General features: G+C 42.2%; 1 protein-coding gene across 1 annotated transcript in view; it reads left to right on the forward strand.

Annotated features, from left to right (window-relative positions):
* RIN2 (Ras and Rab interactor 2) overlaps positions 1-12,240 on the forward strand; it is a 56,564-nt gene extending 44,324 nt beyond the window's left edge. Inside the window, exons 8-11 of the mRNA XM_077933544.1 lie at positions 1,248-1,553; positions 3,553-3,684; positions 7,026-7,189; positions 9,983-12,240. Of these exons, the coding sequence (XP_077789670.1) occupies positions 1,248-1,553; positions 3,553-3,684; positions 7,026-7,189; positions 9,983-10,303 (923 nt within the window). The 3' untranslated portion in view covers positions 10,304-12,240. The remainder of the gene's footprint in view (positions 1-1,247; positions 1,554-3,552; positions 3,685-7,025; positions 7,190-9,982) is intronic.
* The last annotated feature ends 2,393 nt before the right edge of the window (positions 12,241-14,633 follow it).

A 14,633-nucleotide genomic window follows, 5' to 3' on the forward strand; every position in this document is an offset into this window, starting at 1 on the left:
ATGGTATCAAATAGTATGGGAAACAGCCTTCGTAGAAAAACTAACCAATAAACTGACATGGGGACAAATAGAAGAAGATGCCTTCACCACGGTATGTCCCCTTTATCACATACATAGCCCAACAAGACAACAGCAAAAATCTGCCAACAGCATACAAATCAATCTGGCTAACCAAAAACCCACCCTCTCACACACTCACATGCATAAACAAATCTCACTAAAGCCAACCAAATACAACCAACCACACCCTAGGCCACCCCCAACCTCTCTCCCCACCAAGGAAATACAACAAGCGAATAGAAAGAGAACCCACACAAGTGACAATGACACAAAACCCCACACATACACTAAGTAGAAGAAGAGAAGCAGTGCCACCCGCACCCTCCCCACCCACCATCCCCCCTCCCCTTCCGTTCTCCTCTTTTCTTCCCCACCTAATACTGCATGCAACACTAATGTCTCACAACAAATGAAACTGATCTTGAAGCAATGTCTGTATTTTTGTAAACAAAGAAATCTTTAGTAAAAATATATTTTTAAAAAAAAAGAAAGTGGAAAAGGTGGATAGAAAGAAGTTACTCTCTGGCTCTCACAGTACTCGAAGCTGGGACCATTCAGTGAAGCTGAACATGGGATTCATGGCTGACAAAACTAAGCACATAGTTAAACTATGGAATTTGCTCCCACGAGATGTAGGGATAGCTAGAAATGTGTGTGGCTTTAAAAGAGGATTGGACAAGTTCACGGAGAGTAAGGCTATCAGTGGCTAACAGCTGCAATGGCTGAGCCCTGTCTCCATTGCTGGAAGCAGTGTGTCTCTGAAGGCTAGTTGGTGGGGAGCGTGCAGTTCCACTTAGCTCCTGTTGTGGGGTTTCCAGAGGCAACTGGGTAGCTATTATGGGAAGAGGATGCTAGACTTGATGGACCTTTGGGCTGATCCAGCAGGGCTCTTTGTACATTCATACAAATAGGGTCTGTATTTTGCACCGTTGACTTTCTTTATTTTAGAGTTTTTCTTTTTAAAAAATTAGCATGAATAAAGATGATGTCTGAATTGTGGACTGTCTTTCTTCCTGTCAAGAATGCATCTAGGACTAGTTTTGACATTAAAAATGAACCTGGCAATTTAACGAAATGATTATTCTGGCCTCAGTAAATGGTTTCCATTCTTTCTCTCCCTCAAGAGAGCAAAAATCATGGCCAGTTCTTGGCCAGCTAATGAACCAAGTTTGCCTGTCTCTTTGCAGATGTGGTGTTGGAGAAGGCCATGCATAAGTGCATCCTGAAGCCCCTCAAGGGTCATGTCGAGGTGATGTTAAAAGAGTTCCATACAGCTGACGGCTCTTGGAAACAGTTGAAAGAGAACCTTCAACTTGTCCGACAACGGAATCCTCAGGAGCTTGGGGTGTTTGTCCCAACACCAGACTTTGTAGATGTTGAAAAGATTAAAGTCAAGTTCATGACCATGCAGAAGATGTATTCTCCTGAAAAGAAAGTCATGCTGCTGCTACGAGTCTGCAAACTAATTTACACTGTGATGGAAAACAATTCAGGTAAATGCTGTCTCTTGACCAAAGATTTCTTTGCTGTTCAGGAAGCTTCTGGAGGAAGAGCAAATGTTTTATCTCACAACAGTTTCAAATCTCCCTTTTTCTTTATCTCACAGGTTTTGTAATTTGTAATCTGATAGTCTGCAGTTTGGTTTGTTTGTTTTCATACCTGCACTATTTCTAGCATGTTGCAGTGACTCTTTGGTGTAACAGGTATCTTGAAGGCAGTGTCTGCTAAGAAGAGACTAACTAAAAAGGGATTGATGGGCCCAGATATTGGAGCACGATGGGAAAAACAACAGGGAATCTAGCTCACCATAGATGGGCATTTCTGAATACAGTAATTTGTGAAAGCAGTAAAACAATTCAGCATTGGTTCTGCATTTAAATCGTGTATTCAAACACTATGTATGCATTGCTGTAGTGTGAGAAATGGCCTGTGACACTGGTGCCAGTTCATGCCTTTTTCTTAAAGTCTGATACAAAAAGGGCACAATTTAAATGGGCAAATACATGTGTGGTCCTGCCAATTATGAATGGTGCGCACACACATGCAAATATCGCTTGCTAGAATTCCTGCACCCTCCGCATGCTTCCTGAAATTGGCCTGGAGGGTTTCAGGAGAACAGCACATGAGGTGGGTGGGATCTGGCAAGCTGGAGTGATGGTCCAGATAGAGGGGCTAGAAAAGTGTGAAATTGAATTCCACCCATTTTTGCATTGTGAAAAACATGGTGTTACATCACACTTGTTTTAGAAGCTTAGTGAGAATAATTTGAAAATGGTCTGAGCCTTGAAAAAATCTATGCCCAAAGACTAGTGCAGGCTTTTCCCATTCTAGGGTGCTGCAAGGTATACAAGGTGTGGCTAATCCTTTTAGGTGGAACAGAATTCTACTGCAAGTATGAGCACAGTCCCAGCCACCCAGGGGTAGTAGCATAGAATTGTACTCACCTGGAGCAAGCTAGCTCCGCAAATAAGTTTTCAGTAAACGATGAAGCTGGTCAAGAGCCCCACAAGAACATCTCACTGCTGAGCTAACATGGACATTGCTTAAACCAGACATTGCTTAATCCAGACATTGCTTAAACCAGAAGGCAGTTGCTTAGCACAAATTCCAAGCTTTAACTGAGTTGTACGCGGGTGGCGCTGTGGGTTAAACCACAGAGCCTAGGGCTTGCCGATCGGAAGGTCGGCGGTTCGAATCCCCGCGACGGGGTGAGCTCCCGTTCCTCAGTCCCTGCTCCTGCCTACCTAGCAGTTCGAAAGCACACCAAGTGCAAGTAGATAAATAGGCACCGCTCCGGCAGGAAGGTAAACGGCGTTTCCATGTGCTGCTCTGGTTCGCCAGAAGCAGCTTAGTCATGCTGACCACATGACCTGGAAGCTGTACGCCGGCTCCCTTGGCCTATAGAGCGAGATGAGCGCGTAACCCCAGAGTCATCTGCGACTGGACTTTACAGTCAGGGGTACGTTTACCTTTACCTTACTTCAGTACAGTACCTCAGCACTACAAGTATTTAACTTTGCATCCAGTTGCCATCCTTTAATCTGCTTATCCAGTCCAGTGATGGCATATAAAGTATATGAATATGTGTGCCTGTCCTAGAATCACGTTCTCTTTAATTTTACACCAATGGTAAAAAGTAAAGGTAAAGGATCCCAGACGGTTAAGTCCAGTCAAAGGCGACTATGGGCTGTGGCGCTCATCTCACTTTCAGGCCGAGGGAGCCGGCGTTTGTCCACAGACGGCTTTCCAGGGCAACGGAACACCGTGATGGATGCCAGAGCACACAGAAACGCCATTTACCAATGGATCCTGTGATAATAGCATATATGTTTGAGTAAAATTCGCTTGTCATGAATCTAAAATGATTCAGCTGAATGGAAGCAGCAGTGCAGAAGGCTGCCTTTAAACATGGAAAGAGGCAGACAAAACTGGCAGGGGGCTGTGATTAATGCCTATGTTTTCTTTCCCCACTCTTCCTCACCCTTTGCCAAGGGAGGATGTATGGAGCTGATGACTTTTTGCCAGTCCTGACCTACGTTGTGGCTCAGTGTGACATGCTGGAGTTAGATGCTGAAATTGAGTACATGATGGAGCTGCTGGACCCCTCCTTGCTACACGGAGAAGGTAAATGTCCTTGAAGCTCTGAGATGACTCTTTTGCCAGGAATTTGTTTATTTGCAGCCTGCCTGAAGAGACAGCCTTTAAAAGAATCCTGAAAGCCTCTAACTTGTTGCCACAGCTTATCGAGTAATGCCTACAAACAAAACATAAAGATAACCCCAACCAATGAAAATAAAAAGCCTTGTGTTCCTACCCACATAGAGAGAGGGTATTTTTAATTAAAAATAGTAAGATGCTTTTCTTTGTGATTCTGGAAGGAGGAAACTGTCGTTTGGCCTAGCAACTTGGGCGGTACTGATTTACAGTAAACTCTTAACCGTGTCTTCGCAGAAGTCCTATTGAATTCAATGGGGCATACTCCCAGGTCAGTGAAGTTAGGGTTGCAGCCTTAGTTCAGTTTGAAATGATAGATTAGGCCATACATCTTGTGGCAGGGTCTGAAATGATATTGTGACAATTTCTCTCTTCAATTTTCTCTTTCTCCAATATGGAAAACTTTGTTTTAACTTACTGAGAATTTTGAATTATGGAAGCTTATAAATTAGCTTTCCTAAACCTCAGGAATAACTTGTATTTCAGAGCAGGCTTCCTTCAGAGGCCAGGATATTACCACAAGTCTTCTTTCAGATTCATATTGACATTTAGTAGCATTATCATGGTCATCCCACCTCCTGCATGACAGTTCATTGAAAAAGAAAAACATTTCCTTGTTCAGTTGGTAGAGCATGAGATTCAGCAATCCTTACCAAAGCCCTGTATAGCAAGCAGATAAAGGTAAAGGACCCCTGGATGGTTAAGTCCAGTCAAAGGTGACTGTGAGGTATGGCACTCATCTTGCTTCAGGCCGAGGGAGCCGGCGTTTCTCCACAGACAGCTTTCTGGGTCATGTGGCCAGCATGACTAAACTGCTTCTGGTGCAGCGGGACACCGTGACAGAAACCAGAGCGCATTGAAATGCCATTTACCTTCCTGCCACATTTATCTACTTGCGCTGGTGTGCTTTCGAACTGCTAGGTTGGCAGGAGCTGGGACAGAGCAACAGGAGCTCACCCCGTTACAGTGGTGCCCCGCAAGACGAATGCCTCGCAAGATGAAAAACCCGCTAGACGAAAGGGTTTTCCGTTTTTGAGTTGCTTCGCAAGACGATTTTCCCTATGGGCTTGCTTTGCAAGATGAAAACATCTTGCGAGTCTTGCGATTTTCCCCTGATTCCCCCCCCCCTTTTTCTAAGCCGTTAAGCCGCTAATAGCCTTTTAGCCGCTAAGCCTTTAATAGCCGCTAAGCCGCTAATAGCCGTGCTTCGCAAGACGAAAAAACCACTAGACGAAGAGACTTGCGGAACGGATTATTTTCGTCTTGCGAGGCACCACTGTACAGGGATTCAAACCACCGACCTTCTGATCGGCAAGCCCAAGAGGCCCAGAGGTTTAGACCACAGTACCAAAGCCCTGTATAGCAAGCAGATATTCATCTTACCAAAAGGGGAAAGCACTGAGGATGTGAGAGAGTTGATAACAGAGGCAGGATTTTAATTGAGGATTGTTTCATAGTGAAATCACTTTATTTGTTATATGTGCAGGGGTTGCGTTCCTGGCCCATTCGTGTTAGCGGAGTGGGTGTAAGCCCCCCCCATTCCCCCCCCCCTTTCTGGTCACTTCTGGATTGCAGCAATGCGTGCGTCACAATCGTGTATGCATTGAACAAATGTAAAATAGTCTTTGCCTGTACTCGAAACCCTTTGAGGAACACTTCATTATTATTTTTTAACACACAGGTTAGTCATTTTTGTCAAAAAGGCATGGAGTGGAGAAGCCACACAGAGGTAGCAGCAGCTCTCCAGTTCATACTCAGGCAACCAAAAATACACTCTTTCTGCCGCGCAGAAAGAATGGGAGAAGAATATGTGAATCAGTTTTATTACTAGAAATTCCTCTTGACTTTTATTTAGGTTGCTTGAGAACAAGGGGCTTGTTATTAAGGTGACATTTGCAAAAAAACAAACCAACAATGATTTAGCTCTTAAAATATGGCCTGGAATACGTCTCCTGCTTGTGGCTCTGAAACGTTTCCTGCCTCTGCAGTTGTTTGGCTCCTTCCAAGCCTGGAGTGGGGAAGGATTCCAGAGGCCCCTCCCCTCCTGGGCAGCTGAGAGCCAAAGAATGCTGAAGCTGTGGAATCTGGCAAGGAACTTCTGTTTCCAAGAGCAAAACAAAAACAAGCAGGCCCAGCTTCTGGCCAAGCAGCTGGATGTGGATACTTCCTTGGCCTCCAAACTGCATCAGATTTCTCTGTGTTACTATTTGCAACAAATTGCATTTGTCTTTTCCAGAAATCCAATGGTGGGCGGGGGCATGAACAGAATTCCATCTAATGGGGAAGAGCATTTGAGTACAGCCGGAATGAGAACTGCAACAAACACCAGAGTCTGCTTTAAGTAATCTTCCTGATGTTTGTGCTATACTTGCCACAGCGTGTGGTGTCAAGAAACCAGGAGAACAAAGCAACTCAGAGGGTTGGATCCAGACTCTAGTTCTTTGGAACAAAGTTTGAAACCCACTGCACACCTCAGAAGGATGGCAGACCCCCATTTGTAGTAGTAGCAGTAGTACAGTATTTATTAAATTTGGATAGCCCCCTTCAAGAGGAGACTGAGAAGAGATAGGATAGCCATCTTCAAATATCTCAAGGGCTGCCACATGGAAGACGGAGCAAGCTTGTTTTCTTCTGCTCTGGAGGGTAGGACATGAACCAATGGCTTCAAGTTGCAAGAAAGGAGATTCTGACTAAGCATTCGGGAATAACTTTCAGACATTAAGAGCTGTTCAGCAGTGGAACAGACTCCTCTGAGAGGTGGTGGACTCTCCTTCCTTGGAGGTGTTTAAGCAGAGGTTGCATGTCCATCTGTCAGGGATGCTTTAGCTGAGATTCCTGCACTCTGCATTGCGGGGGGCGGGGGCGGTGTCCGTTCCAACTCTACTATTCTATGATCTGCAGATTTCAGGGTGCTTCACAGTATAAAAATACAAAATAAAAGCACAAAATACATAATAAAAACAAGAACAAGAACGAACTACTAGCACATTGATAGCTAACCCGTTGCTATCCAGATGCACACTTCCCATCATTCTTGAGCATTGGCCCTGCGGGCAGCGGCTGATGGAAATCCAACATCTGGAGGGTCACAGTTCCCCCTCCCCCTTTCATTTAATGCAAGACAGCAGATCACTCTTGTCTGTCTTGGAAAAGTACAGACATACTGAGTTTTACACTGATTATATATATATATAAGTAATCAAGCTGTTGGTAATTATCTCTGGAACACTCTTCTCCTGATTCCTTCACAGGTGGCTACTACTTGACAAGTGCATATGGAGCACTTTCTTTGATAAAGAACTTTCAAGAAGAACAAGCAGCTCGGCTGCTGTGCTCGGAAGCCCGGAATACCCTCCGACAATGGCATAAGCGTAGGACAACAAATAGAACGATTCCATCTGTGGATGATTTTCAGGTACAGTTAATGACTTTTCCATATGATGACTTTTCTACTGTGGGCAGAGTATAAGTGTGATATGACAGACAGCGTGGTAGATGTAGATTGTCCTTGGTGATGTTAGTTCTGGTTCCCCCTCATTTGTGAAGCTCAGGGCAAAACTAGTTCTGACAGGGCTGCCATTCATGTCCCCACTCCATTCACTGGTAAAGCCAGGGATGGGGTGAAGTTAGAATAAAATATATACAAACCCTGATGCCTTTGTTCCCCTCCATCTTTTGTTCTCCTTTTTTTAAGCTTCAATGTTGGAATTGAGCCAAGGAGGAAATAGACAACTGTGGGCAGTAAGATATACATTGCCCCTCACCTGCATGATCCTCAGTCTCTGTTTATATGTGCAAGGGGCAGATATATAAAGAGAAACAGGTGTCTGTCACCATCTCATCTAATGTGGCCATGACGTTGGGGGAAGGGAGTCTTCTCCATGTTGCAGTGCCTGGAAGGACTTTAATAACACTGAATGTGAAGTGACTGCAGAGTTTCATATTCTTCTTGGGGAGATCCTGGAGTGATTATGGGCAGCTGCTTCTTCCTTAACACCTCCTTACAGGATTCCTGTTTAGTCTGAGCACCTAAACAAGATGGAAGTACAAATACTGTTAAAATTGTTGTGTACTTTGATCTTGCATGGTCTGAGAAAATTACTTTTCATATCTAACTTGCAATTTTGGTGTAGGCTTGTTAACTTGGTAGTGATAATGGAATTGCAAATCAAGCTTAACTTCAGTTTATGTATCATCAGTGCTTTTTTTCTAGAAAAATAGGTGCTGGTACTCAGCATGAAGTTGTTAAAGTAAGGCTGGATCTAGACACATCAAAGAAGCAATTCAGTTAAACGCACTGTAAACTTCATACAGGGAAATTCCACTGGTGAAAGACGGGGCTTCACTGGGCCATCTGGTGTCACAGTGTTATAACACATTCTTTCTTTACGAATGTCGCTGAGTCCTAGGTGCCGGTACTGCATACCCTTGAGTACCCCCTGAAGAAGAAGAAAGCATTGTGTATCATGATAGTTCAGCACTGATACTTTTTGGGAAGCTAAAGCATGTTTCACTGTTTGAATTTTATGGTTAGCAAAAAACCTCCAAGATTTGGGTTGCCATACTTGCAAACATGTTAAGAGAATAAATGCGGAGGATGTTTCTTCCCCTTAGAAACAAAAGTATTTGTTGGTGCATCCTGAATGTACATTTTGCCCTATATTTGACAGACTCCCTCCAATGACTCATTTCATTTCATGTCAGAACAAGCTGTGTTCCAACATGCACACTCGGCTCTTCTTTCTTCCCTTCCTTCCTCATTTCTATTTTCTCCCCTTCTCTCTCCCCTCCCTCCTTTTTTTCCTTCCTCAAATCTCCCCCTTTCATGTCTTCCCTTAGATTCTAGACGATGTCTGTTTCCGCTTATGGCCAGCATGTGTGCGTATGCTTTTTGTGTCTTTTTTAAAAAAAGCATTCTTAATTATTTTACTGGAAGAAAGAAATGTTAACAAGGAAAAGCAATTATTCCCCACCTCCGCCTTCACTGTTGACTGTGCTTTACTTGTTTTATTCTGCTCTGGGTTTTGTTACATTTAAATTGCTTTTATTATCTCTTGCATTGTTTTATTTTGAGTTGATTGGAGGCCTTTCTTGGGCCAAAAAGTGGCATAGAAATGAATTTATGAAGAAGCAAATATACTGCTTCTGCAGTGGGCAAAATAAATAAAAAAGACCGGCATTCCCACTAAATGAAAATGCAAAAAAGGTGGGAATAACTAATAACAACTCACATGTTCTCCAAAAGCTCCCACAGACCTTGCCTATAATTAATGAAGCTTGAATTATTATCAAATTGGACTCAGGAAAAGAGACATGAATCATATTCCCAAATGAGCTTCCTGAAACCAGTTCCTTGCTTCAATATTAAAAAGCAAATGCCAGACACATGTGCTCTGTAGAATTGCAAAGTATGCTTTTCATCTGCATCGCTGGCTGATAAAGTCTGATTTGTTTTCTTTCCTGAGCTCTGCTGCATCTTGTGTTAGCCTCTCCAACAATAGGAGTTTCTTAGCATGACCACTGTTCCCCAGAGCAGGCTCAGTGACGCTTTGCCACCCTCTGGCATATGCCCAGGTCTCAGCTGAGTGAACTCAGTCTGGCCACAGATGATAGCTTTGCAGTTCACTTAGCTTGCTGTCAGGACACAATAAAGTGAGCTCAAAAGTACAATCCTCATGGCATGCTAATAATGAATAAGCAGAGGAAGTGTTGGGGCTAGTAAGTAAGTCCTTTACTCACATGGGCAGGTTGAATAAAATTTCAGTCAAGGTCCTGTGAATGGACCCTGACACCACTTCCTTACAGCAGGGGTTTTCAGTTCCTGCCTTCAGGGAACATTTACTGCATCAGTTTGTCTGCCATGGCACCCTTGTGGAATGGAATATGCATTCCATTTGAACAGAGCACTGGTTAGGCCTTATGTGAATTGAGGGTGCTTGAGAACATTTTGCTTTGAGTAGACCTGTTGCAATTAATGGCTCTAATGTCAGGTTCATTAATTTCTGAGGATCTGCTCTGAGTAAAATTTAGTTGTATACCACCCTTAAGGTTTCCTGGAACAAGAGGACCTCTGATTAATAACAAGAGAAACAACTATGTATATTTCACATTGATTAGCCCAACAAACCAGGTGAAATTGTGTGGGGGTTTTTATATTAGGTCTTGAATTTGAATATTTATTCTTCTCATGTATTTCCCCAATTCACAGAACTATTTGCGAGTTGCATTCCAGGAAGTAAACAGTGGCTGTACAGGGAAAACCTTGCTCGTGAGACCATATATTACCACAGAAGATGTGTGTCGGCTTTGTGCTGAGAAGTTTAAAGTGGACGTTCCTGATGAGTATAGCCTATTTCTTTTTATTGATGACACCTGGCAACAGCTGACAGAAGATACCTATCCCCAAAAAATCAAAGCTGAACTGCACAGCCGGCCACAGCCCCAGGTCTTTCATTTTGTTTATAAGCGCATCAACAGTGACAATTATGGTGCCATTTTTCAAAACGACAACAGCAACCACACATCATAACACTCATGTGTTTTATGGTTGGGTTTTAAGTTGCTGAAAGCACCCTTTGCTTGCTGACTTGAGTTCATTAGACACTGTCTGCAGGGCTCTAAACCAAATGTCTGATAAGAACATGAACAACAATCCCTGTCACTGACTAAATGTAATATATATACAGGGCCATTGTACAGCTGTAGAACAGAAGGGGGTCTGAACTTCATGGATCACTGATCTTCTCAAATATACTGCACATCGCATCAGCACATCTGTATTGCATTTTACTCTCATCTTTAGTTCAAGCCCTAGTTTGCATTAACTTTACTGATGGCCAGATTATCTATAAGCTAACTGGTGGGCTATCCATTTCACCCGTGTACATATATATGCAAAACTGTCCGATGCAGGGCATCAATAAACTCTCTTATATGGATGGTAGCAGCCTTCTCTAAAATAGTTATTTAATTATTATTATTTTACTGAAGGCAGCTTGTTTATATATATATATATCACAGAAATTTTAAAACAGTTGCAGGTAAACTGTCATGGTTGATCCTTAAAGTATTTTTTAAAACTATAATATGTTCTATAATTCTGCATGTGATTTTTAACATTTAATATACAAAATAAATCTCTTGCTGGTTTTAGAGTATTACATTGAACACTCCTGTGAGATTTAGATGGTTTATTGCCTTTTCTTCCCTGATTTAAGTGTTTTTAAATCTATCAAACTCATTTTAAGGTTGATAAAATTCTGTAAGTAATTTGTATTTTTGACATTGGCTACCCAAAGCCTTTTACAAACCTGATGTATCACTTACTGAATTATTATTTATATACTGCAATCTTGAATGGACAGATAAAGTGGACAGAGGTATTTGAAAGAAGTGAATATAGAGACCAGGAAAGTGAGAAAACATAGTGTGGCTGCTTTAGAAATGAGATGTTTTAGGGCATGTGTTTCAAATAACACAGTTTAGTTACTCCATTGTTGTACAGAAAGTTAGCCAAAGAAAGATAGCTGAGAGCTCCATCACTCCTCTTCGTGGAAGAGTGACTGGACATTGTTGAAGGTAGATGTGAGGGACAGTCACTCAAAATGGAGGGGGGAGAGAGAGATTGTGAGGTTACCCCTAGTCTGCTGGTTCAGGCTTCTTGCAGAACGTAAGTGAAGGAAGTTTGGGGGGGGGGGGAGTTTCAAAGTTTGAAATATTGTACATATACAAATATTGATTTGTCATCTGTTATGTTAGAAACAGAAAGGAACTGAATTTACAGGTTAAACAGATTTATGCAGACTGAAACGAGCAACATCACATGCATTTTACTGTGGCTGAAAAAGTAAATGTTTTCCATAGGCATACAAATTGTAAGCTTCTTTCCATATTAGATAACTAAAACTGGGTTGTAATTTTGAATAAAAGTAATCGCTCCCTCCTAATCTTCTGTGCGACCCCAGAAGAAGCGGGAGAGGAGAGATATTTCATGGGGTGGATTTTGCTGTCGCCTATACTTCATGACTGAACAATTAAATTATCCAATAGATACAAAAATAAATCTGGACAATGTTGTAATAGTTTAATGTTGTAACAGAAATATTAAGACCTACACTGAGCACCAACCAATCCAAGTCATTGTGTAAGATGTGGTTGAAAATCTTGGATCATAAGTCCCTTACTGATCTTATCAAAAGCCAAGAATCTTGTCCATCTAGGATGGCTTCCAAACCATGTGAATGCACTCCAGTGCTGAGTTATTAATTGCTGTACCTTAATGCCTTAATGCTCTGGAGTTACCAAAAGAATATTGGTGTCTGGCTCTGCAAGTGCATTTTGTATGTAAATGTATGCATGTTGATTTGCCACTTACCTGCCACCTTGACATGTGTCTATGTTGTATTTCATTTTGTAAATGATAAAACAGTAGTTTTGCACATAATACATTGTAATACTTTACTATAATGAACATGTTTGTGTATATGTGAATAGTCTGTATTTAAGTACCCATCCATTTCTTGCACAGGAGACATAGCCATTTTCTAGTCTCCTGAAACTATTCTTTAGTCCAGCTCATGTGGTTTGCTGTACATTGGAGTCTTAGAGCTGGTTCACACACTCATATCTATCCCTTCATTTTTATCATTTACTAACTGCCAGTTGAATGTGTAAACTGACTGCACTGGAAAACATTGTATTTTTGAGGTGATATATGGCACTTTCTCCTGTTACAGATCTGTGGTAACTTCTGCTGCAATAATGGCTATAGATCTGTGAACTAGCCCTGAGGACCAATTCACACATTATACTTTAAAAACATCTTGGGTGCATACCTATTTTAATGTGAACAGGTTGGGTGGAAATTATTGCTATCATGTTTTGAGCTCTGGCTCTTGTTCCCCTGCGCCAACTGCTACTCGTAAACTTGTGCCAGCAACAGTCACTGTAGGGATCAGCAGAGCTCACACTGGCCAAAAGCACTCCGATACCTGGAGGATGAGGACATCTGGAAAATCCTAAGGCCATAGTGACAGCTCTGCCTTAGATTGAAAATGATTTGTGTCATTTGATCCTCTTTCATTTTAGGCATATATCAGTGGTGTGCGGTCAGTGGACTAGGGGGACTAGGACAGTCCCCTAAATTTCCCCCTGGCATCTCTTTCCTAAAGCCTGGGAAGCTTCTGCTCAGCTTAGGGAGAGAGGTGTGATGCTCCGACGGGTCCAAAAGCCCTTCCACCACCTTCCCAAAGCCTGGGGAGCTTCTGCTGGCTTAAGGAGGAAGGCACAATGCTCACGCACGCGACATCAGGACATCACAATGTTGTGCCCGTTCCCAAGTACCCTTGCAAGCTGGTGCCTCTGGCCCTAACTGTTCCCCTGTGAAAAAAATCACCATACATGACTGGAATAAATGCTTAATTTGCCTGAAATTGGCACCATGGGAAGACTGAAACAAGTGCAGGAGACGACTCACAACTGGATACTATATGTGAGAAAAGTTCATGTTTCTGAAATGGTGAGTTGTATCTGAGGAGTTGGATGGAAGAAACCACACACTCAGGATTCTTTTAAGGTGGGTGCTTTGTACTCTGTTTTCCCTTCCAGAAACATTTTGGCATTGAATCATTTATTCCAGTATCTATAACAATCTCGTGTTCTTTGCCATGCTCCTATACACACTTACAATTTGCTTCTTCTGTACTAAACAAAACTGAAATTTTCGCCACAATTCAGAACCAACACCTAATTATTCTTCATGTCATTTTACTTAAAAATAAATAAATCGGTGGTTGCTGTGCTTAAAATATCATTGCCTCCAAATCAACTCCTATCTTTTCTCTTCTTAATGGACAACACTGATGCAGTGGAGAAAAGGGGGAAATAGCTGAATTAAACTGAAAATCGGTGGACTGCAATGGGCAGAGAAAGAGCTGAAGCAGTCAAAAAGCTCAAGATCATGGGCATCTTTGTTTAATGGTGCACATTTTTTAAAAATGTAATCATTGATTTCCACTCTTAGGTGAAAACCTATTTCTTTCAGTGGCTGGAAACAGGTGACAAAGATACTGTCTGCATGATGGTTAAAGCAAATTCCATCCTTGCAGAAGAAAAATGTGTTGTAAAATATTAAGACACTTGATAACTTTTCGAGAATGCTCACTGGTAGAAAGGAGTGGCAGAGAAGATTTATCAGCTTTAAAAACAAGTCACCTGAATATATTAGCAGAAAGTATGACTAAAGCAGGGAATGCTTCCTTAACTATGAGATGTGTGGTAGTTTGCATGTAAACCACAGACTTCAATGAGATTAATTTGCTGGTAAGTGTATAGGAATGCAGGCTTAGAATCACAAAAATAAAAATAATCCAGCAACAGTTAAATCCAATTTATTACAAATGTGCTCAAAAATCCCCTGCATAAATCAACCAAGTTTAGGAACTGAAGGCTGCACAATGTATCTTTCTATGACTGAAAATGGATTCAGACTCTCATATTGAATCTTAATGTTGAGATTCCCACCCACTGATCTTCCCACATTAAAGTTGTGTCATTAAGCAGTACCTCAGCCTTTTAATAAGCCGATTTGTAAACTGAATTTGTGGGACACAGGTGGCGCTGTGGGTTAAACCACAGAGCCTAGGGCTTGCTGATCGGAAGGTTGGCGGTTCAAATCCCTGGGAGTGGGTGAGCTCCCATTGCTCGGCCTCTGCTCCTGCCCACCTAGCAGTTCGAAAGTACGTCAAAGTGCAAGTAGATAAATAGGTACTGCTCCTGCGGGAAGGTAAACGGTGTTTCCGTGCGCTGCTCTGGTTCACCAGAAGCAGCTTAGTCATGCTGGCCACATGACCCAGAAGCTG

Source organism: Podarcis muralis, chromosome 8 (assembly GCF_964188315.1).
Source record: "Podarcis muralis chromosome 8, rPodMur119.hap1.1, whole genome shotgun sequence".
Lineage (NCBI taxonomy): Eukaryota > Metazoa > Chordata > Lepidosauria > Squamata > Lacertidae > Podarcis > Podarcis muralis.